This window comes from Anomaloglossus baeobatrachus, chromosome 6 (genome assembly GCF_048569485.1).
Source record: "Anomaloglossus baeobatrachus isolate aAnoBae1 chromosome 6, aAnoBae1.hap1, whole genome shotgun sequence".
Taxonomy (NCBI): domain Eukaryota; kingdom Metazoa; phylum Chordata; class Amphibia; order Anura; family Aromobatidae; genus Anomaloglossus; species Anomaloglossus baeobatrachus.
In genome coordinates, this window is record NC_134358.1 from 432,652,429 (window position 1) to 432,677,880 (window position 25,452).

Sequence of the window (25,452 nt, forward strand, 5' to 3'; positions counted from 1 at the left end):
GTCCCATCATCCCTTCATGTGTGGTGCCCTGAAATACCTGATATCTGTTGGCGTTGTGGAGCGCAGGGAGGCACCATGTCCCATTTCTGGTTGTATTGCCCGAGCTTGGCGGCCTTCTGGAACAAGGTACTAGCGCCCATACACAAGGTCACTGGGATTATAGTCCCTAGTCGCCCAAAGGCAGTTTTATTGTACATCTTTAAAGTGTCGGAAAAGGCCTATAAGAAATCTCTCCTGGGCTATCTCCTTCAGGCCGCCAAGACAGTGATTCCACGACGATGGAAGGATACCACCCCCCCACACTAGATGAATGGGTGATTGAGGTAAATGTGATTTACTGTATGGAGATGGTGATGGTACATTCACGAGGCCAGATGGTAGAGACGGCCACAAAATGGTTTCAGTGGGAATCATTCCTATCTGGTCCAAAATTTCTTGAACTAATTTTATCTTCGGAAAACAGGCCCCAGGGCATTTACCACTCTCAGAAATCATATATCAACCCCCCTATAGGTCCTTGCCAAATGAACATAGCATTAGACCCGGCCGCCGTGTTCTACCCTTTCTTTCTCCTCCTTCTCCACTGACTTACTTTTTCTTCTCTCTATATCGTGCCTGCCTCTTCTCTTATCCGCTCTTCTTTGTTTTATTATTTTTGGTTAAAATTATTTCCCATGTATCCATATAATTATTTAAACAAAAACTGGAGGACAAAGAGTAAAGTGCAAATATGTTTAATAAAGAGCAACTGGCACAAAAAGATCAGCGGCAAAACAGGCCAGCAGATAAAAGATGAATGTACAAGATACAAGTACATATGGGGCACAAATAGAAGAAATAACTGACAGGCTGGGTCAGAAATTAATACATATAAAATGAACAAGGCATTCTATACATATAAAGCATGATGTGAAGTTTTGACAATTGTTACACATAGACAGATGATAAGAACCAGCACTAGATAAGTACTATGATAAGAGTGTGTACTCTGAGGTAACAGAGATACATTCAGTATATTAGGCCCTGTGCGCACTGGAAAATGGAATTTTCTCAAGAAAATTCCGCAGGTATTCAAAGATTACCACACCCGCGGTAAAAAAACGCGGAAAACCACATGCGGTTTGCCGCGGTTTTACCGCGGCATTGTTCGCGGTATTGCCGCGGTTTTGCCACGTGCGGGTTGGTATGTGCTTTATTGCATTCAATGCAATAAAGCACATTGAAGAAGAAAAAAAAAAAGTAATTTCATTCTGAGATAGAGAAATAGACAGAAGAATAGATAGAAGAATAGGGCAGCACGGTGGCTCAGTGGTTAGCACAGCAGCCTTGCAGCGCTGGGGTCCTGGGTTCAAATCCCACCAAGGACACCATCTGCAAGGAGTTTGTATGTTCTCCACGTGTTTGCGTGGGTTTCCTCCGGGTACTCCGGCTTCCTCTGACACTCCAAAGACATACAGATAGGGACTCTAGATTGTGAGCCCCAATGGGGACAGTGTTGCCAATGTATGTAAAGCGCTGTGGAATTAATAGCGCTATATAAATGAATAAAAAATTAAAATTAAATTATAAGAATAGATAGATAGACAGAGGGATAGATAGAGTCCCTGTGAGCACTCTGCATTTCCCACGGTCGGCAGTGAGTTCACATTACTGGCTGTGGGAAATGACCGGTAATTACCTCTGCTGTCTCGCTGCGAGGCTGCATTCATTCAGCGCTGTGACAGTGTCAGTTGCGGCTGGATGTAAGCAGCGCAGGACCTGTGGATTACGTCGGAGCTTTGTTTCGGGAGGGGTTAATAAAAGGGTGAATGAAGCTTGTTTGTGTTTTATTTAAAATAAAGGATTTTTCGGTGTGTGTGTTTTTTCACTTTACTTACGGGTTGATCATGTCAGCTGTCTCATAGACGCTGCCATGATCAAGCCTGGAGTTAATGGCGGTGATCCGCCACCATTAACTCCTTGTATTACCTTGACTGCCACTGCTACACGGCAGCAAGAAGAGCCGGGGACACGCCGGTACTGCCGCATAATGCATGCGACAGTCCCGGGGCAGCTAAGACTGATATTCTCGGCTGCGGGAGGGGGAGTGAGGCGGGGGACATTAACCCTGCCCCTCTCCCTCCCCAGCCTGAGAATACCGGGCCGCCGCTGTGTGCTTACCTCGGCTGGACGGTAAATATACATCGGAGCACACGTGTTTTGTTTTCTATATTTCCGTTTGCTTTCTATGTGTGTTCTATGTGTCTGTGTTCTATGTCTGTGATGTCTGTGATGTCTGTGATCTGTGTGTGTTTACTCTCTCCTCCGCTTCCTCTTCCTGTAATGACATCACTTCCCTGCAAAACCGCAGGCAAGCAATGTATATTACCGGAGGTAAACCGCGAAATACCGCAGGGAATAACGCAGGAAAACGCAGTGAACCGCACAGAATTTGCTGCCTACGTTATTCCCTGCGGGATTTCACGATTACATTGGAGTCAATGGAGTGAAATCCCGCAGCGATGTGCGGAAAAGAATTGACATGCAATTGTTTTTGCAGCGGGAATCCCGCAGCAAAACATGTATCGCGGGCGGGGAGGAGGGTGTCAGCACACTACGCTCACCCCTTCTGCTCGGGTCCGGCGGCTGCTGCTCAGTGGTGGCTCGAGCCGTGGGCCGCATCCCGGGAGTTCTCGAGCGACACTCCTCGCCCGTGAGTGAAAGGGGGTTGTTGGGTGTGGGAATTGTTTATTGTCCGTGACGCCACCCACGGTTGTGGTGATTTCACCACCGCTGCTCTATGGGCCCGGGGACGATGGTGTATAGCAGCGAGATGTTGCGTTGCCCCTCCGTGGGTAGGGGTTGGTGATCCCGGGACCCGGTGATGGTGTGGGAGATGCAGGGCCTGGTGGGCGCAGGGACGCGGGGGCAGCGCTGTGCCTTGCGGCACTGTGGTACTCACTCAGCCTGAGACGTTGACACAGTTTTACGGTAAACTACACGGCTGGAAAGACGGTTCCCACGGACGGCTGCACTTGCTCTCCCAGTAGGTAACGGTGATGTCCCTCTGACCTGCACCTGTTGTTTCTAAGTTGGTAGCGATGGGTTCCCACCGGTAACCCGCTCCCCGGCTTCAAGCTGGACCGGAGGAGCTCTACTTTGCCCGCAGACGCTGGCCCTGAGGAACTGGTGCCTTGGCGGTGGCGGTGTTCCTCCTTAATGGTCAGACTGTTGCCTTCAATCGGGACTTGGTTGTTGGGGGATCGACGTCCCCTTCACTGACGGATTCGGCAAATTATGGCGACTCCTAGCCTTGCCAGGGTCCGAGAGGCCCCTGCCCTGGTGCTGACTGTCCTTTGCCTGCTGCTCCAGACCGCCGGGTCACTACCCGTCCGCGGTCCTTCCAGGAACTCCCGAACAGTCACCCTTCTGGACAGTCACCGTCATTGCTGACCTTGCTGACCCGGTCCTACACACAGCTGGACCACTTCAGGCTTTTCTCTCTCTCTTTCTTTCCTGTCACCACTCTTGCTTTCCTCCTTTACCACTTTACTTTCTGTTTACTCCTTCACTTAGCTGTTTACTCAAGCCCTGCCTGGGCTAATCTCCTGTTACTCCTTCATGTCCCTCTCTGGACTCCACTGCCTGGTTTCTCCTGCCTCCAGAGCTGTGAACTCCTCGGTGGGCGGAGCCAACCGCCTGGCCCACCCCCTGGTGTGAATCATCACCCTCTGGAGGAAGGCAACAAGGATTTTTGGTTAGCTTTGGTGTTCCTAACTGGGATGTAGGGTGTGGTGGTGTGTGACCTGTGTCCCCTGGCTTGCCCAGGGCGACACACATGCAGCTGTCAAAATCCGCCTAGTGCGCACAGGATTTTTTTTCCCATAGGTTTTGCTGGTGATTCACTGCAGAGATGTTATGAACATTTTCTGCAGCGAAACATGCAGCAAAACCGCAAAAAAATCCGCGGCAAAATCCGGTAAGTGCGCACAGGGCCTAAAACTAAAATAGGATCCAAGTATCACTAGTAAACAATGCTTAATACAGGTGCTGGTAAAAAACAAACTCTGCAAAGATAGAGTAAAATAGTCAAACAAAGTCAAAGCTTATAGTCAAATATACAGGTTTAGCCACCAAAGGGGGGCTAAATGGATGCCAATGAACAGTCAGATTGAGTGTAAAGACATAAATACATGAATAAGAGCCCAGCCTCTCTTTTTGTGCCAGTTGCTCTTTATTAAACATATTTGCACTTTACTCTTTGTCCTCCAGTTTTTTTTTGATGTTTAGAGTGTGCTAAGACAGGTGCCATGTTTTGGCTTTTCTGTTTTTCTCTCAATTTTTGGTCACTTTGTATACTTATAATTATTTAGATGCTGTTGAAAAGTCTGCGGCGATGAGGTGTCGCAGGAGCTTATGTTATGAATCATCTTCTTTGATATGGATATGTGTTTATCAATGTATTCTCTTATGAAATCAATAAAACTTTAAATTTGAAAAAAAAAGAACAGCCAGAGATTAAATTATATATTTAATCGCCTTAGGGGCACATTAGATAATAAACTATATACAAGATGGAATTTACAGAATATATATGTCAGAAGTACAGTTACAGATAAGATATGGTTACAAACAGATATACAGCTGGATCAGTTACTTTATTCCTTAAGAATGTGATTTGTAGTTGGCTTGTACAGGGAAGGCGCTGTGGAGCTATGGGTTTTCCTGGGACTCCTCCTTACACTTCTATTACACGTGACCTCTTAGAGAAGAGTCTTGAGAAGGATTTGTCACCTTGGCCAGTTGCAGGGTAGATTTGGGGGAATTCTATGCTAGAGTGCAGACGAGTGGGTAATTGTACAGTGAGAGCTGACTCACCTTTGTCAGGATTCTCTCAGCATATTCCTCATCACAATCTTCACAGGGTTCCTTTGGCAATCATAGGGCTCAGGTCTTCTTTGGGCTCAGTACACTTCCAGATGCTTCCACTGCAGATGACTTGGGTCTGTTCTAGTGCGTACACTTCTGCCCCCTAGTGATCATGGCGCCAACTCCGCTTTTATGCCCAGCTCTTTTATATCTTGTAACTGCAACACAGTTTTCACCTGACCCACCATCCTTTTCTAATTCTTCCCTCGAGAACACACACTTCATACTGTTCAGTTCCTGGCAAATCTGGTTCACCAGCAGAGAGCGATGTTGATCTACAAATGCAATGTAACATATGGGCATTTTCATCAACCACTCCCTTACCATTTTACAACCTGAATGCTTTCTTCAATTGACAGTGGTATCAACCTGGTTAGAGGGAAACTGTCATCAGCTTTTTGCTACTCCATGTAAGAGCAGCATGCTGTAGGGGCAGAGACCCTGATTCCAGTGATATGTCACTTATGCTCTCAGAGTAATGCGGGCTTTACACAAGACGAGCTATCGTGCGATGCATCGTTGGGGGTCACGGTTTTCATGACGCACATCCAGCATCGTTCACGACGTCGTCTCGTGTGACACCTCCGAGCGACGCAGAATCGCTCACAAATCGTGAATCGTGTACTCGTCGCTGAGTTTTAAAAAATTGTTTATTTAACATGGTGCCGGTTGTTCATCGTACCCAGGGTAGCACACATTGCGCATGACGGCGGTGTAACCACTTTGTGCGACACAGGCAGCGATTTGCCCGTGACGCACAAACGACGCGGGTACGATCGCTCGTGCATCGCACAATAGATCGTAATGTGTAAAGCCCGCATTAGAGACCTTGTGCTTGGAGATGCTCAATAGGAATTAAGTCTGGAGACATGGTTTGCTAGTTCTGCACCTTTACCCTCAGTTTCTGTAGCAAGGCAGTGCTTCTCTTAGAGATATTTTTGCTATGTTGGAATACTGTCCTGCAGCCCAGTTTACGAAGGAAGGGGCTCATGTTCTGTTTCACTATGTCACTGTACATGTTGGCATTCATGGTCCCTTCAATGAACTGTAGCTCCCCACAGCCAGCAGCAATCATGCAGCCCCAAACTCCCACAACCATGCTTCCGATCAAGTAACAGTACTGCGAAGGAGCGTGAGGGGTTAATCCCCCCATCTCCTCCATTGCCAGCGTGTGCGTATATCGCACCGCACTGGGATAACATCCGAGTGCAGTCCGATGTTTCTCTCGCACCCATTCACTTTAATGGGTGCGAGTGATATGGCTCTCGCAGACAATCGCAGCATGCTGCGATTTTTTTTTTCCTCAGTCCGTTTAGGGCTGAGAAAAAAATCGCTGATCTGAGCTGCAGCATTGTCTAACATGGGGCCGAGTGCAATGCAAGATTTTCTAGCATTGCACTCGTCCGATTTATACACTCGTGTGAGTGTACCCTTATACTGACTACTTTACATTGTATCAAAGTGTCATATCTTCAGTGTTGTCCTTTGAAAAGATATAGTAAAATATTTACACAAATGTGAGTGGTGTACTCACTTTTGTGATATACTGTATATTCATTTTAGCAGGTCTGTGTAATGCGCTTGTTATATATCAATAAAATATCGTTTAGGAATTACAATAGAAATCCATCATTTGTCGTGCGTTCATTGAACAGATTGCTATCATGCTGTCAGGGTCAAGTTCTAAGCATCAATCTGGGCACTGTTTATGTTCACTGGATCAAACCCAACATAAAATAAAAATGCAGAAGGGAAAAACAATCAATAAGGCAAAATGCTACAGATTTTAGTAGGATTTGATCTTCCAGGCTGATATCTTTGCCATACAAAAAAATATTTTTATACATTTGTGGTTCAATATTAAAGGATTGGTCTGGTATCTAAAATGTCTTTCCTAAATTTGGATCTTTACCCCTTAAGCACTTTTGTAATTTGCTTTATTATACAATACACTACACTTCTCCCTATCTAGCTAATCCTTAATCATTTTACGCAGGTAAGGAGATGTTCGTTGTTCCTGAGGTGTCACACATAGCGATGTGTGATGCCACAGGAACGACGAACAACCAGCGGCATGCACCACCAATGATATTATGAAAAGGAGCGACGTGTCAACAATCAACGATTTTTGACGTTTTTGCGATCGTTGATCGTCGCTCCTAGCTGTCACACGCTGTGATGTCGCTAACGACGTCGGATGTGCGTCACAAACAACGTGACTCCGACGATATATCGTTAGCGATGTCGCAGCGTGTAAAGCACCCTTTAAGGCAGTGCTTGAAAATAATGGTCGCCACACAAAATATTGACACTTTCGGTACAATTTGGACATTTCACTTAGGGGTGTACTCACTTTTGTTGCCAATGGTTTAAACATTAATGGCTGCGTGTTGAGTTATTTAGATGGCACACCAAATTTACACTATTATACAAGCTCTGTACTCTGATTACTTTATATTGTATGAAAGTGTCAGATCTTCAGTGTTTTCCCATGAAAAGAAATAAAATATTTACAAAAATGTGATGGGTGTACTGGGTTTTGTGATATACTACTACTGTACTAGAGAAAAACCATTGATAGTGAGGAAACCTTTTGGGCTGTAATGTTAACCCATTTAAAATGCAGAAAAATTGGTGTACAAAAAGTATGTGTTATTATAAGGTTTTTCAACCACAAAAAATTATTTTTTCCCATAACAGAATGTTATGAAGATTTTTTTGAAAAATAAAAACTGCCACTAAAATGTTCGATAAAAACACAATCTAAGGCCTCTGCCACATTCACGTGAAAATCACGCACGTGCCGAGAGACACGTATTTCCCCTGCGTGTTGCGTGCAGGTAAGTACGTGTCTCTGGTACGTGCGGGACACGTGTGTTCTACGTGTGCTATCCGCGATAGCACACGTAGAACCGGTAATTATCATACTCACCTGGTCCTTCCTGCTGTCTGCGCTGCTGTCCGTGGTGCTGATCTTCGGTCTCCAGCCCTCCCGTCTCCCCTCTGCTGCTGCTGCCAGGCAGTGAAGTGAATATTCTATGAGATTAATGAGCGGCCGTCGGCAGCAAGAGGCAGCAGCGGCAGAGACAGGAGGGCTGGAGAAGGTGAGTAAATGTTTTTTTTTTTTTCCACTGACACGTGTGTTTTCTCCGGCTCGTGTCACATGGGACCGCATCCACACTACACCCGTGTGGTACGGGTGCGGGCCGTGTGACACCCGTGCTGCGGGAGAAAACACTGACATGTCAGCGCTTTGAAAAACGCACACACGTACAAATGCACATGGACACACGTTCCGTGTGGTTTTACGTGTGTGTGCCTGCTACCAATAGGGTAGCATTGCTTAACGTGTCTCCGTGCCGGCGGCACGTGTAAAAAATGACAAACACGTGCCGGCGGCACGGATGTGTGTTGCAGGCCTAAAATGGTGTTATTTGTGAATGCCATTTGTTAATTAAAGGTTTTTAGAAATGTATTCATAAAGACATTTTCCTTTTTTTGTTTCTATTCACAAATATTTCCTTTAAAGGGAACCTGTAAGTAGAATCATCCCTCCTAAGTCGTTAATATGGGCATGTAGGTCATAGGAAGCTGAATAAAATGATACCTTGATAACTACGATCTGATATCTTATTCCAGAAAGATCCATGTTGTTCTTATATGTAAATGAGCAGCTCCAGGCTATGGGCCGGCAAGAGATCTACCTAAGATTCAGCCTCCAGAGATTATTTTTTATAGAAGGGATGATATCAGTGTGATGTGTGATGGCCGCTCTCTGCTCTCACTGCAGAGCTGTGTGTGATTATAACTGACACATCTGCAGGTTCTTCTCAGCTTCATCTTCCATCTCACAGACAGTCAGGGTTACAATATTGCTACAATACAGCAGAGCTGTGAGAGCTGCAGCTGCTAGTGTGTTTGTTATGAGACAAAGTTCTACTGTTCTGTGTTAGTTACATGTCTCAAATGGTAACTTTTATCTATAATAATCTCTGGAGGCAGAAACTCCTGCAGATCAGTGTTTGGCCCACCGCCTGAAATACCTCATTTATAGATAAGAAAAACGTTTCATGGATGTAATGGAGAAAGCAGGGGATCGGTACTCCTTGACTGACCCTCAGGGCTAGGAGGACCCTAGTTATCCCTGATCTCAGAGTTACCTCTGAAGGTGAGGATGTCTGAGCCTGCGAACCTGACCAGCCCTGATCTTATACTCCTTCTCCTCTACCCCAGGAGATGGCCAGGACTGAGTGTGATAAAACCATCAGAGATAGGCAAACGGAAAAACAAAACTCTATCTCACAGCACACTCACATAGACGTATAAGACAATAAGAGGAAATGAGGAAAATAAGAGCAGTGAGGAAAGAATAAGACGTGAGCACTCCACAATAATTCAATATAATCAAAAGCAGGACTGGGATACAGGAGACCACAGACCAACACAGCAGTTAAACTATAGTTGGTGAGGAAAGACAGATTCCACCATCTTAAAAAAAGTGGGAGCACCCAATTAGGTTGCAAAGATCTTTCAGGATTATCTGTCGAGACTGTACTCTTTGTCTAGCACTCTTCCTGCAGACCCAGGAAGACAGAGGTAGCTAATCCACTCCTTTCTTGAGCAATGTAAGCTGCCTACTCTTACTAAGAATGCTGCAAACACACTGAATAAAGAAATCACGTGTGAAGAGGTAGAAGAGGTGCTTAAATTACTTCCTAATGGAAAATCACCGGGTCCAGATGGTCTGACATATTTTTACTACAAGGCATTTGCGGATCGACTTACCCCTTATTTAGTTAAATTATTTAATAGCTTCCTCACGGGCTCCCCTATACCCACAAGTATGTTACATTCTTATATTACGCTCATACCCAAATCGGGGAAGGATGCTCTGGAATGTGCCAATTATAGGCCCATAGCACTCCTTAATGCTGATTTGAAAATCTTTACTAAACTACTGGCTCTACGTCTTTCGGTCCTGCTCCCTCACCTAATACACAAAGACCAGGTGGGTTTTGTCCCATGTAGGCAAGGGGGGGACAACACCAGGAAGATCATTGACTTAGTAGAAGTTGTTAATAAGACAGAGAGTGAAGCACTCCTTCTTAGTTTGGATGTGGAGAAGGCGTTTGACCGCCTGGGGTGGCCATTCATGTTCGAAACATTGCATCATTTTGGAATTTCGGGTGCATTCATTACTGCCCTGAAAAGTCTATATTCATGCCCCTCAGCCTCGGTCAAGCTTCCTTATGCCACATCTCAACCCTTTCAAATACACAATGGCACTCGTCAGGGATGCCCTTTGTCCCCCCTTCTCTTTGTTATGTGTATTGAGCCATTGGTTGCTGCTATTCGCATTGACCCTAATATACGTGGAGTAATGGTGAGAGACAAGGAGTTTAAGCTATCTCTATATGCGGATGATGTCCTATTGATTTTGTACCAACGACATACCACCCTCCCGAACTTGCATTCGTTATTACTACAATTTGGAAGGTTGTCAGGGTATAAGGTCAATCAGAACAAAACGGAAGCCCTGCCTATTAATATTCCACAGGGGCGGGTTTCTTCCTTACAGGAAAACTACAATTATAAATGGAAAAATATATCCTTGACATACCTGGGGATACAACTAATATCTAAGTATAAGCTATTATACCAGCAGAACTATCCTAGCTTATTTACTGAGATAAAAAGGCTCCTGCTCAATTGGAACAAGCTCCCATTGTCTCTGTTTGGAAGAATCTCTGCAGTCAAAATGTCTGTCTTGCCGAAGCTACTTTACCTATTTGAGACCCTTCCGGTGTGTGTACCATACAAAGAGTTGCGCAACATTCAGTCTGTTATACTTCAATTCGTTTGGGCCCACAAGAGACATAGAATTAAGAAAGCGACTTTGTTTGACAGTAAACTGAGAGGAGGCCTAGGGGTCCCTGATATTACTAGGTACTATTGGGCAGTACATCTACGCCACATCCCTGCATGGTCTAATCGCAGTGCCTTCTCTAGATGGATGGAAATAGAGAAGTTATGGCTCGCCCCAATACACCCCAATTCCTACCTCTGGGGCACCTCATCAAACAAGCCTGACCCACATACTCTGGGCCCTATAGCCTTCACGAAGAGGATATGGGACTGTTGTGTCAAAAAGTTTCCACTTCAATCCGAACACTCTCCCTTGACTTCTTTTCTTTTTAATCCCAGAATGCCAGACGGTATGCAGGGTACAGCGACTAAAACGTGGTTTGACAGGAAACTCTTTTGCTTTGCTGACATAGTAGACGCACACTCCAGAGTCCTTCTCCCCTACGCCACCATAGCTGATAAATTTAATCTCCCAGGCAATTCCCAATATCGCTATTTACAAGTTAGACACCTAATGCACTCCCTTTTTACCTCCCTAGAAGTCTCCACCCCTACACTTTTTGAGAGATTATGCAGAGCTGGGGTCTCTACTAAAGGCCTCATCTCAGATATATATCGTATTTTAATTACCCCCTGCCCAAGAGACAGGCCAGATCATACATATATGAGGAAATGGGAAGATTTCCTTGGTGAGACCATTCCCTTGTGTATGTGGAAACGGATCTGGGATACTGCCTCTAAGACATCTTCATGCTATGTCTATAAGGAAAATCAGTATAAATTACTTATGTATTGGTATCACACCCCATCACTACTACATAAACTAAACCCAGCTATACCTGACAATTGTTGGAGGTGTGGAGCTACAGGGGGAGATATACCGCACATATTCTGGGTATGCCCCAATATCCAGCGTTTCTGGAGGTTGGTGCAATCCCTTATATATAAAGTAACTGACCTTCGGGTTTCCCTGGATCCTAAATTCTATCTATTAAATATACCACTTGTTCAGCTGGGGAAAAGAGTGAAGCAGTTATTGTTACATATAACTACAGCAGCTAGATGTCTGATTGCCCGCAACTGGAAGTTAGCTCATCCACCCTCACTTACCGATCTCCAATCTCGGATCCAAGATGTGAGAAGGATGGAGTATCTATCTGCCTTGTCAAATAATACAGTAGATCATTTTGAGAGTGTTTGGTCACTCTGGGACACTTATTGGGCCAATAAAGAATAATAGTGAGGTATGGTCTTGATGGAAGCCTGATATATTCACCCTCCCCACTCCTTCCCCCCCTTCCTTAAACTTCCCCGTCTAGTCTTGTATTGTTTGTCTTGTCACATCCCCTGTTTTTATTGTATCAGTGGATAATAAGATAGGTATACTGATTTTTGGTTTACAGTTATTTCTCACATGCTTGTGAGACATACCTATGCATCCATGTACTTTTTCCATGTCTGTTAAAAATTTAATAAAACATTCAGTTATAAAAAAAAAAAAGTGGGAGTAAATGTGATAGATTTCCAACAACATGTAATCCCAGAGGTACCTAGCAGGTTACTCTTGCTAGCCTGTCTATGAGTGAGCAGACAGCTGGTCGATGCCCGAAGCTGTCTGTGTAACTCAGAAACACCTGAGAAACCATAGGGTGAAGGGTCAGAATCTGTAGTATGAACAGCGTGTGATGCTGCCATGCAAATTTTGTGACAAAACGTTGATTTCGCTGGAAGAAGAGAGCAGATTGCAGATATCAAGGTATAATTTTATTCAGCTTCCTATGACCTACATGCCCATATAAATGGCTTAGGAGGTTTAGTCCTACTGACAGATTCCCTTTAAGGTATGTTTTAGGCCGGGATCAGACTGGCGTAAAGCATTCGATCAAAGAGAATCGGATGCTATATGCTAATGACACTCCGCTCCAACTCTGCTGTGAGCCTGAGCTGAGTGTCATTATACTGTGACCGAGCATAGGTGAGGAGAGGGAAGATTAATCTCTCCATCTTCTCTACTGCCTGTCTCTGTCTATATTGGGCTGCATTTAGATGACATGAGTGCAGTCCGATGTTTCAAACACACCCATGGACTTCTATGGATATGCATGATCTGAGACAAGCTGCCAATCGCGGCATGCTGCCATGACTTGCAACATTGAAGAGCATTGGTACCAGTGGTGAAATGCAAGATTTTCTCGCATTGCACTCCGCCGCATTATATGCCAGGGTGAGGCCTTAAACGTATGCATAAAAACTATTGTACAAGGCCGTGCGTTGGACGTAGAAAGCAGTATATGAAAATGAACCAATATTTGAACATTAAACTAACCCTTACCATTCCTTCTAGGTGATTGCAGAAGAATTATCTGGAAATGATGACTATGTTGAACTCTCTTTCAGCGCCCGAAAATTAGATGACAAGGTAGAATGCTGATTCTTATTTTTTTTATTATTTCTTTTTTTTTTTTTTTTTAAAACATCTACAAGTACACTTTTTTCTAAAGGAAACATTACTTAGAATAAAAAAATCCAAATTTCAACTGAAGTAGGATTACAGTTGGAGGTAATGTAATCCAATGTGTAAAAACTCACTACAGAAGATGTTTAATCCAGTATCAGCCACAGTGGCAGCAGAGAGGTGAGAGCGACCATGCCTCTAACGTTGTGCATTCATTATCTTGTTAGCACGCCCACAGGGGCGTGCTTACATGCTAAGGGGGCTGACTAGCCAAGGGAACTAACGCTCTTGTGACTAGTCCTTGCGCTCATTAGCATATCATAAAGGATTTTTAGAAATACTTTTTCTAAAGATCTCTTTATCTATCCTACTATAGGCTGGGACTGCTAGGCTGAGATTAGCAATATGCACCCAGAATTGCTCGTGTGTCTGGGTGCATACAGGACCTGACAGGCTCCCTTTAAAAAGATTGTCCATATTTTTGTACAATTTTTTTACTTAAATTTGGGATTAAAAATTATTTTAGCAGTTGGGTTTCATTCATTTTTCATTCATTCATTTCAGCCTTGACGTTGTGCTGCTATTACTAGCTGAGAAATACATTAACTGAGAATAGTTCATTGAGCTAATTATGACAGATAGCTAGAATTAATGAGTGTAAGGCCGGTGTCCCACTTGGGATTCCCTCACGCATATCTCGTGCGAGTATTGCTGTGCATCACCCGTCACGGACTCACACTCTGCTCACAGGAGCGGGTCAGTTACATGCATCTCTATGCAGCTGAGACGCTCCTGTGAGGAGAGTGTGCAAATCAAAAAGGTCCATCGAGCCTCTGTTAGGATTCTCAACACGGAAAATAGCCAGATATTTCTCCGAGAAGGACCTAGCCAAGGAGTGGCTCTTTTTAGGAGACCACCATAACCACCATATTAAGTGGCCCTTTTAGTCAATATCCAGCTCTTGACGAGTTTAAAGATATGACAAGGGAATTACCAAGGCCAGGTATCCATCCACAGACAGCTGCCTTGGGGTATTGCCCCTCATCAGTGTGGAGTAGGATTCTGCCTAGGTGGGAGTAATGCCTAGTAGACCAGCAAGACAAAACAATCACTGATCTCGGGGAGACCAGAGAATACACTGGAGGCAGCCAGCGAGGGCGCTCAACACAGTGAAATCCTAGGTGCATTGCCCCATGGGAAGTATGCAAATCAACACGGAAAATAGCCAGATATCCCTCTGGGAAGGACCTAGCCAAGGAGTGGACTCCACTCTGAGGGGCAATACCCAGAAACAGCTGTCTGTGGATGGATACCTGGCCTTGGTATTTCCCTTGTCATATCTTTAAACTCGTCAAGAGCTGGATATTGACTAAAAGGGACACTTAATATGGTGGTTATGGTGGTCTCCTAAAAAGAGCCACTCCTTGGCTAGGTCCTTTCCGGAGGAATATCTGGCTATTTTCTGTGTTGAGACACCTAACAGAGGCTCCATGGACCTTTTTGATTTGCATACTTCCCAGGGGGCAATGCACCTAGAATTTCACTGTCTTGAGCGCCCTCGCTGGCTGCCGCCAGTGTTTTCTCTGGCTGTTCTCCCCGACATCGTGATTGTTTTGTCTTCCTGTGAGGAGAGTGTGAGTCCGTGACAGGTGATGCACCGCAAAACTTTTGCGAAATATGCACGAGGCAATCGCAAGTGGGACACCGGCCTTACAGGGACTGTTCATGAAGATCTGTTAACCCCTATTCTGCGTTTACACAAGCATATACATCGAACAAGTGCTAGCCGATGTTTTATCAGATAGCACTTGGTCCAGTGTTGTTCTATGAGGCAGTGCCAAACAGCGTATGTTTTATCATGCCAATTCAATAAGAGAAAACATTTGCAGATGCTGAGATTGGCAGCATATATCAGATGACGCACACCCATTCCAGTCTGTGGGCTTGTGGAAAACATTGGATTGCACTCGGATGACATCTGAGAGTGGTCTGATCAGAGTGTCATTAGCATAGTTGGACCAATTCTCTAGCATGAGATAATCTACAGCCATCTGATCGCACCCTTTAGGCTATGTTCACACAGAGCGTTTTTGCAGCGTTTTTTTCCTGGCCAATAACTGATCTTGTGGCAGGATGTCTCCCAGGAGTCATCTGCAGTTTTCGTGGTGTTTTTTGTGGCATTGTACAGTGTTTTTTTGTACTTCTGTGATGTCCAGACCAGCAGGGGTTCAAAAGTACCCAAGTGATGGGCCGGGCTGACCTGGGTCCAGCAATTTGGGTAGTTGAAAAAAAAAAAGTAGAGCAACTTACCAGTCTCCGGCGTCGCTGTGCCTGCTCGGTAGATACTAGAGTGTATGGGCTCCTTCCAGGTATGACGTCATTTCAACAGGCCCCTATAAAGGGAAGGCGCAGCATGATTGTAATGGAAGATAGAAAACATTGCCAAGCTCACTAACCAAACCAGTCACGCCCACTAACCCAGCTAATCACGTCCACTTACCTGGAAGGAGCCCATGCATTCTAGGCTCAACCGTACATGCTACCACGGGCCCTCCTACTTCCGGGGCCGTTCATTAGCCTCATGCATATTCACTGCTTCCCCCCACTGGACTCTGTGATTGGTTGCAGACGCGCCCCCAGCCTGTGTGACAGCATCTGACTTCAACCAATCATAGACCCGGTCTATCATACAATAAAAAATAAATAAATACATTTTACGTAGGGTTCCAGCACAGATAAAGCCTACAGCTACAGGCTGCAGCGTCTAGCTGTGTGCTTATCTTGGCTGTGTATCAAAATAAGAGGGATCCCATGCTGTTTTTTTAGTTATTTAAATAAATAATTTTATTTAATTAACTAATAAACTTAATAAATAAAAAAGAAAAAAAAAAAAAAAAAAACAGCGTGCGGTCCCCCCAAAATTGATACACAGTCAAGATGAAGCCCATGGCTGGGGGCTGGTATTCTCAGGCTGGGGAGACCCAGCCTAAAAATAACAGCCTGCAGCCGCCTAGGATTGTCACATCCATTAGATGCGACAATCCCAGCACTTTACCCAGCTCTTCAGGGTAATATGAGGGGTTAATTGCGGCTCACAGCTGAGACTAAGCTGAGACTAAGCCCTAGATTGGTAATGGCAGGTGTCTATGAGATACCCCTCATTACCAAACATCGAAAAAATCCTTTATTTGAAATAAAATATGAAAAGCCCCCTCTTTCACGACTTTATTAAACCCTATAATCACAACCCTGCAGGTCCAATGTAATCCACAGGAGGGCCCACGACAGCTCTGCTAGATTTGAAGATCACAGTGAGCGGACATAGAACTGAACTGCCTGCTGTGAGCTCCACAGAATGAATGAGCCACACGATCACCGTTCACTTCACTCAGGTGATTTCCGGTCACAGCTGGCGATACCTTTGACCATAAATAGCCTGAGTGAGGTCACTGCTGAACGCAAGGCTCATTCATTTTCTGTACAATAGACCCACAGACTGGGTCTGTAATTGGTTTCAGTCAAACGCGACCTAGGCTGGGCGCACGTCTGACTGCAACCAATCACAAATGAAAGCAGTAAATATGTAGTGAAGGTGATGAGAGGCCTGGGAAGTGAAGGTGGTGCCACGGGAGCATACAGCCGCACCGATGATTCGGTAAATATAGCACCTATTCCAATCCCCTTATCCTTTCCATCACCATTTTTAATTGCCGGCCAGATACCCTAGATCAATTCCGGGCCGGGTTTTTCTTAACCCGATTAGACCTGCTGATCTAGGGTATCTGGGAGTCCACCTGTCACTAGTGGCAAAACCACTGATAAGAATTGACATATTCATTCTTTTCATAACACAGAAAAACCGGAGGTGTTTCACAAAACTGTCAGGAAAATCCTGAAATGTTTGTGTGGGTGTGCATGAGATTTCAGAAATCTCATAGACTTTGGTGGGGCTTCAGGTTTTACCTTACACACCGATTCAGGCTTCTAGCTTTTGCTGGGTAGGCCCCTGGTTTGTATCTAAGAGTAGCTGCTGTCCAGTGGAACAAATTGGCAGTAAAGTAGTTGTATAGTCAGATCAGAAACAGATTGATTAAGAAAGACAAGCATAAAGTCAGAAACAGTATGATATAGCCAGAGGCAGAATCATCAACCAAGTTAAGTGGACGGTTAAAAGGGTATTCTCAAGTTCTCAAAGTGCTCTAAGTACTTAGCATGAAAATAAGCAAGTTTGCTTTTATCCTTTATAGTGTAAAGCTAATTTCCATGGAGCCCAACCTCTAGACCCTGGCACAGATTTTATAGTAACTATATTCCAGGCGAGAGGTTGACCCTTAACATACCAGACATCTCTTTCCAACCTATTGATTTTTATACAGTGGTTAGCTGCTCACCTCACTCACCCTACAAGTCAGCTGATGAAGAAATTAAGTTATAAATCACCAGCCTGCAGCGTTCAGAGCCGGAGGGCTAATCTCGGCCCTCAGCTCTAGCTGTCCACTTTATGCTTGTACACATACCTTGCTATCTCTATATGTAAATAAAATGATAATTGCACACACCAGAACTGAATGTTTTATAGCAGAACTAGTGCCGAGCGTTACAGTTTCTAGTAATACTTTAGTTGTATTATTCACCAGAGCTGTCACTGATAAAATAATGATGCCCTGCCAGAAACCTTAAGTAAGGAGACTGCACAACTGCAGGTGGTATTGGTTCATGTCTCCATACCTGTGTGACAATGAGATATGACATAAGATTGATTGTCATATATAAACTTTAGTTAGATGGGAATAAATCAAACTTAATAAAAAAAGATAAAAGATATTTGGGCGATACCAGCTGTAGTGCAGAGATAAATATATATTGTAAAATTGGACTGGCAGTGGAACAAATCTTCTAGTTATCCAATCTCCTATTTCAATCAACTGTGACAGAAGAGATGTAAACAAGCAGAAAGCACTCGCCAATCCATTTCATTGAATACCATTTCATTTCAGGATTTTTTCAGCAAGTCAGATCCATTCTTGGAAACTTTCAGAATGAATGATGATGGCACTCAGCAGCTGGTCCACAGAACGGAGGTAAGAGGCTAGTATAATATATGTATATACACAATGCGTCGGAACACTGCGATTAATGACTGCATATATTCCACTATTGCTATATATGTAAAACAAAACAGTTATTGCATTAAAAGGGCTGGTTTTATCCCACTTCCTATAAACAAATATATGCAGCGGGTGAAATAACTATTGAACAGGTCATCCATTTTCTAAGTAAATATATTGCTAACGGCGCTGTTGATATTAAGTTCTCACCAGATGTTGGTAACAACTCATCCAATCCACACAGGTAAAGAAATCAAACCATAGATATCCATAAACTGTAATGTGTATTAATAAGAAATGACACAGGGAAAAAGTATTGAACACACATACTGAAAGTTATTTAAAGGGAATCTGTTAGTGGGCTTTTGCTACTTCATCTGAGAGAAGCATGATGTAGGCAGGGAGATTCTGAATTCAATAGTGTATCCCTTAGATTACTGGTTGCAGCCATTCTGATATTATTGAATTTTTAGCTTTAGGGCTCGGGTCCACTTGCACATAGCTTCCGATGTGACAGCATGACAGCATTGGAAGCAATATGCTAATAACCCTCTGCAGCGAGTGTGAGCTGAGGTTCATGCAACTGTGATCCGATCTTGGAATCGGATCACAGCTGCAGAGGAGAGGGGGGGCACTTTCTCCCTCTCCTCCGCCGCCTGTCTCTGCATACATCGCACTGTGGTCGGATGACATGGGAGTGCAGTGCGATGTTTTTTCAATTACAGTAGTTCATAAGTCAGCGTAGGGGTAATCTAGATTACTTTTTGCCAAAAGCAACTAAACCCTAAACTAGAGACCTATAACTGAAACTTACGGTAACTTTTATTCATTCAGTTATTAAATTATTACATAAAGTGCACTTATATACATATAGTGTGGACATCTATGGTTTGATTTATTTTCCTTTGTGGATTGGATGGGTTTTATTGACATCTGATGAGACAATTGTGTCAACGGCACCTTTAGAAATTAATTTACTTATAAAATTGGTAACATGTTCAATACTTATATCCTCCGCTGTGTGTATATATATATATATATATATATATATATATACATAATCTTAAAATGGAAACACAATATGACTAAGGCTCATCTCTGTTGTCTTGATATTACAAGGCCAGTTTTACAGATGCTTGATGCTTGTAATTGGTAATCTTGGTATTGTCGGAAACATATGGTATGTCAAAATTATTCTTGTGTTCTATTAAAAATACATCAAAATAATGCAGCATCTGTTTGTATCTTGTCAAGTGTGGGATGTTTTATGATGAAATCAAGCTTTATCACTTCACTGTATGTATTTCTATATTCTGGCATCATTTTTCTGTGTTATGTAATGGCAGAGCACATTAATTAGAAGGATCCTCTGGCATTAAATGGGTTTTCCACTGTTAGAAAAGTGTTGCCTATCATGTAAAATAACAATCAGATATTAGTCTTCCTTGCATCGAGCTCTGGATCTCTGCCGCTGCCTCAGTCTCAGTATTTTGGTGGCAGTAATGATGTTATGTCGCTCACTCACATCACCACTACAAAACACCCTTTAATTGAAAATTAGTGCCTGCAGAGGGGAAAACTGGTAAAAACGCATTACACATGATATAAATGGTCAAAAATAGTTGTGTCCCTCATGAATACAGAAGACAACTTATTCTGAAAAGTTTCAAATAATAGTTACTGGTTAGATTTATATTACCTAAATTATATGGACACATTTATTATCTATCTCTTTGTCTTCAAGTTAATTGATGACCAAATCAATATTAAATTGTCTTTCAAATTAATTTTATGGAGATTTTTGGGGAAGGGTAACAAAACACAAGAAAAAAATCAATATAAGCATAAACCCTAATATATATTTTCAACTTATCACAAGTCAGTTAATATGTTCAAGATAGGAGACATAAGGGTTAATTGTCATGATCCAGGACCGGTATTCTGCGCTGCAGAGTTTCACAGACCCGGCCTGGTCATATCAGGGGTTAACTCCCATCAGCCTCATTCTGGTTTCAGGAGACACTATATCTGGTCTCTGAACCTGCATTCCTGTGCTGGTTATAGTTTGGCTCTGCAGCATGTGACTTGCTCTGGTGAGATTTCCTGGTTTTTCTGACTCCTTGTTACCGTGCCCTGACCTGTACCCTCTCCTGTTCGTCCATCTGTTCCAATCCCTGACTTCTCGCTCCTGTCTGTTTGTGTTTCCCTCTGCATTCTTGATCTCCCGCCTTCTGACTTGGTTCTGTTTTCTGACTTGATTTTGATCCTCCCTCTGCACTGACTTGACTTCCCGGCTAGACCCAGACTGTTTGACTACTCTATTGCCCCCTGGTGGTTCGCCTGTTAGCTGCCTGCTTCAGTTACTCTGCTGTACTTCAGCTGCCTTTCTGTTACAGTGTAACTTTGACTCTCCTTCACTACTCTGCTGCCACCTAGTGGGGAATATGCTGTACTACGTCTTACTAGCCCTTTGTACAGCGTGACATTAATGTTTTGAGCAATTAAAAGAAGCTCACTCCCTAATTCACTGTTACTCAGTTTTCAGTCATATGTACTGTGATACACAGAGGATGTAAAATCTGAAGTGGTAGCCTTCAGACATGCACAAAGTTTTTTGGTGCAACAGGTCGAACCCCGGCTGATCAGACATTGATGACCTATATTAAGGCTAGGCCATCAATTTAAAAGTAGTGGACAACCCTTTTAAAGCACCACTCCAGCGGTGCAATTAAAAAAATGCTGGAGTGAGGCTTTAAATGTTAAACCCAATCATAGTCATGAAAACTAATACGATCAGCTCCTACACATATTTAACTATTTTACAATTCCACTCAGATCTGAGGATACAGCTTACTTTAATGTGTATGGGGGCCTTTGGTACGAAATCAGACAGACTCTCCACCATTGGATGCCCAGATTGTTACACTGGTTCTTCTAACATCATGGGGACTTTACTGCAGCAGCACTGTCCACATAGACATATGAAGGCTTGTTTTTTGCGGGATAAGTTGTACTTTAAATAACAACATGCATTTTACCACCTAGTGTACTGGAAACATTTGAAAAAAATCCAAGTGTTGTGAAATTGCAAAAAAAAAAACCAAACCCTCAGTTCTGATATTGTTTTTTGGTTAATGTTATGCGTACATTTTGTGCCAAGAATGACCTGGCACCATGATTCTTCTAACAGTATGATTATGGTGATACCAAACTTGTCCAATTTTATTATGTAGTTGTGAAAAAATGTGAAATTTGTAAAAAGTAAATGTATTACCGGATTAGGCTGTGTTCACGTTGAGTATTTGGTTGCAGATATTTCTGCACTAAATCTGTATCTCCTGGCAGAACCTCATCAAAACTGCTGCACTTTTGGTGTGTTCTTCTGCCAGGAGATAAAGATATGGATTTGCAACTAAATACTCAACATGTGCATATAGCATAATTAGGAAATCCTGCATTGAGTTCAGTGAGTTCACCTGAGGTGAGTTCACTGAGTCAACCTGAGGTGGGTGGGGTGTCATGGGAACTTCCAACTGTGACCTCAGTTGAACTCACTGACATCACCGCTTTCACAGATGCGGCTCTGTCAGTGTGTCATTGTGATCAGCCACGTTTTATAATGTGACCGTGCATTGCGACCTCAGGATGTAGCAGAGCCGGGATCACCGTGGGACATCGTGGGGTGGATTATATCGGACCTAAAGGGGTGTTTTGTGGGTTAATAAATTGGGGAAAGAGGGATTTTTTTAATAAAGGATTTTTCTCTGTTTTGTGTTTATTTCTCTTTTTCTTACATGATTAGTAATGGGGATGGTCTCATAGAGCCCTACCCATTACTAATCCAGGGCTTCATGACAGCTGTGATTTTTTGACAAACTACAACTGTCATTAACCCCTTATATTACCCCAATTGCCACCACACCATAGCAATCAGGCTGTGCTGGGTAAGCATCAGGATTGGCACATCTAATGGATGTGTCAATTCTAGGATAGCTGTGGGCTGCTATTTTAGGCTGGGGAGGTCCCAATAACCATGGGCCTCCCCAGCCTGAGAATACCAACCCCCAGCTGTTTGCTTTATCTTGGCTGGGTATCAAAATTGGGGGAGAACCCCAAGTCATTTTTTTTAAATTGTTTATTTAAATAATTTAAAAAAACATTTTGGGGTCCCTCGTATTTTGTTACACAGCCAAGAAAAAGCACACAGCTGTCTGCTTTATCTGTGCTGGGTATTAAAATATGGGGGAAGGCACATCATTTTTTCTCAATTATTTATTTATTTTTACACTCCACTTTGGGGACTCAGATATGTAGTGTGAGGGAAACCAATCACAGATGCCGACAGAGGGTGGCGGCTCAGTCTGACTGAAACCAATCAAAGACACTGTCACAGAGGGTGGTCAAGGAAAGAAGTGAATATTCATAAAGTTTAATCAACGTACCCGGAAGCAGTGTGACAGCCTCGCAGAAACTTGGTAAGTATACTTGTCTTGCTTTAATTCCCATTTTGCTTCCTTTTGCAGGCTTCTAGCCTTTTATTTGTGTGGCTGAACCTGAACAGTAACACAGACTTTCTTGTGAAGTCCGTGTTCGTCGTCCATCACTTTAGCTGAACTGTAGTTTTCCTCAATGGCCACTAAACATTGTGTGGAGCTACAGTGTTCTGCTCTGTATTCTGTTGGGTGGGGGTGCAGGATGCAGGATTCTCACCGATCCGGTATTGATTATCTATACCTGAATATATGATTAGGGGGTTATCCAACATCCACGTTTTCCTATAATGAGTGCGTTCAGACATGACAATGTTTATTTAAATCCATGCAAATCAAACACTTCCAAACTAAATACTTTAATTCACTGTGAATGTGGCAAGCAGTAATTATAGATAAAGCTAGTCTTCCCTGGGCACTTGATTTTACATCACTGACAGTTTTACTATTTTCAGGATAATTACTATGCCATTGATTGAGCATCCAACACATCATCTAGCTCTTGGTAAGCAGAAGTGATGAGTGAGCATGCTCGCACTGCTCATTACTCGATCCAGTAAGGAGCACGCTTGCCCATCACTAGTAGGCACCCCTTGTCATGTATTAGTGCAGACAACAATTTTTTACTTGTAGTATTTATTGCTCCATTTTTTTTTCATTGTTTTAACGTTTTAAAATAATGTCCTGAAAATCATGTCACAATTAAATACATTCACTGATAGATTTTTTTTTTTGGATTTCTTTATAGGTTGTCATGAACAATTTAAATCCAGTCTGGAAAACATTTAAGGTCTCTGTGAACTCTCTTTGCAGTGGTGACCATGATCGCAGGCTAAAGGTACAGAAACCTTTGTTTCTTGTTCAAAGTGTGTTCTTCTATTCCTATTTAGATATCTAAAGTAAACTTAATCCCCTTATTGTTTATTGGGTGTGTCGCATAGCATGGACCATGTGGTCTGCGGTAGTAAGGCTGGTTTCACACTACGTCTTTTTAACATCCGTTGAAAACGTTATTTTAACGGAAGTACGGATCCTGCTTTTACAGCAAATAACGTATGCAAACGCATCTGTTATTTTGCATGATTCTGCACTGGATGTTTAGGGGCGGGCATTGGAGTCATGTGATCGGGAGTGTGGGGAACTAGACTGGGAGGAGGCTTCTGACAGCTGCAGACGCTGGTAACCAAGGTAAACATCGGCCTTGGATACCCGATATTTATCTTGGTTACGAGTGTCTGCAGCTGCTAGGAGCAGGGCTGCCTGCACGCGTAACCAACGTAAACATCGGGTAACTAAGAGAAGTGGTTACCCGATATTTACCTTGGTTACGAGTGTCCGCAGCTCTCAGGTGGGAGAGAGAGGAAGGGGGAAAGACAGAGATAGAGAGAGAGAGAGGGTGAGGGAGGGAGTAGAGAGATAGACAGATCACGCGAGACTGGTTCTGGGCATGCTCAGTACTTTCTGGGCATGCTCAGTACAAAAGCAGGATCCTGTCTATCAGCACGCCAGCATTCACCTGCGTTTGCATGCTGTTTAGTCAGGATCCGGTGACTTGCAGTATTTTGACGCAGCTCAAAAACGCTACAAGTAGCGTTTTTGAAACATGTTAAAAAACTGCAAGTCACCGGATCCGCACTATAACGCAGGCAAACGCAGGTGAACGGATGTTAACGCGAGTCCATTGCAAATGCATTGAAATGAAAACGCATTTGCACTGGATCCGTATTTCCGCTAAAATAACGTTTTCAACGGATGTTAAAAAGACGTAGTGTGAAACCAGCCTTACTATGTCACCATGGCAGTGGGAAAAAAAAAGAAAGCAAATAAGAAGGAGAGAGTTTGTGATATCAGGGTGCACTCAATTTACCTCTGTTTCCTGGCAGTGTGGTGTAATGTGGTGCACTCCGATTAGTCCAGAAAACAAGGAAGCTAGTGGAGCAGTAGAGAACAACACATTTACTTGTTTTAAGTTTACAAAGGTAAATCCAGATGAAAGATACTTGCACACAGGCTCATTTCCTGTTCAGCAATTACAGTTACTTTCTGGGGTAGTCATGTGGGTATACATCAGATACAGGAATTCCTTAGCTTCTCTTTCTGCTGTATGCACAATCCTAACCACACAATTATCTGCAGCTGAGGCTCTGGGTTCTGATGTATATATAGGAGCTATGGCTGCTCCTTTACCTTCTCCCTCAGCTTCTCTAGATTGACTCCCACAGAGACAAAAGATCTCCTGTCCTTCCCTTCTAAGCCTAGAGACCCGGTCCTGTGGTTCTTCCTAGTGACCTGTATGCCATAGATGAAGAGCAGGGCTGCTTTATTAACCCTAAGGCCCAAGACATACGGCGAGAAAATCGGTGCGAGTGGAGTGCGATAAAACATCGCATTCCACTCAGACCAATATTAGCCTATGTGCCAGCACCCATGAGCGATTATTTTCTCAGCCCTAATCAGACCGAGAAAACAATCGCAGCATGCTGCGACTGTAATGCGAGACTCTTACTCTCGCACCCATTCAAGTGCGAGTGCAGTGCGAGAATGGCAATAGCCAGCTACGGAGGAGAGAGGGAGATAAATCCCTCCCTCCTCTCCTTAGTGCCGGCCCGCCCTCCGCAGCTGAGGT

The 25,452-nt window shown here is 43.5% G+C and overlaps 1 protein-coding gene across 1 annotated transcript in view; it reads left to right on the top strand.

Moving 5' to 3' along the window:
- CPNE4 (copine 4) overlaps positions 1–25,452 on the top strand; it is a 796,320-nt gene that overhangs the window by 521,321 nt on the left and 249,547 nt on the right. Inside the window, exons 5-7 of the mRNA XM_075315205.1 lie at positions 13,118–13,192; positions 18,226–18,309; positions 23,575–23,664. Coding sequence (XP_075171320.1) covers positions 13,118–13,192; positions 18,226–18,309; positions 23,575–23,664 — 249 coding nt within the window. The remainder of the gene's footprint in view (positions 1–13,117; positions 13,193–18,225; positions 18,310–23,574; positions 23,665–25,452) is intronic.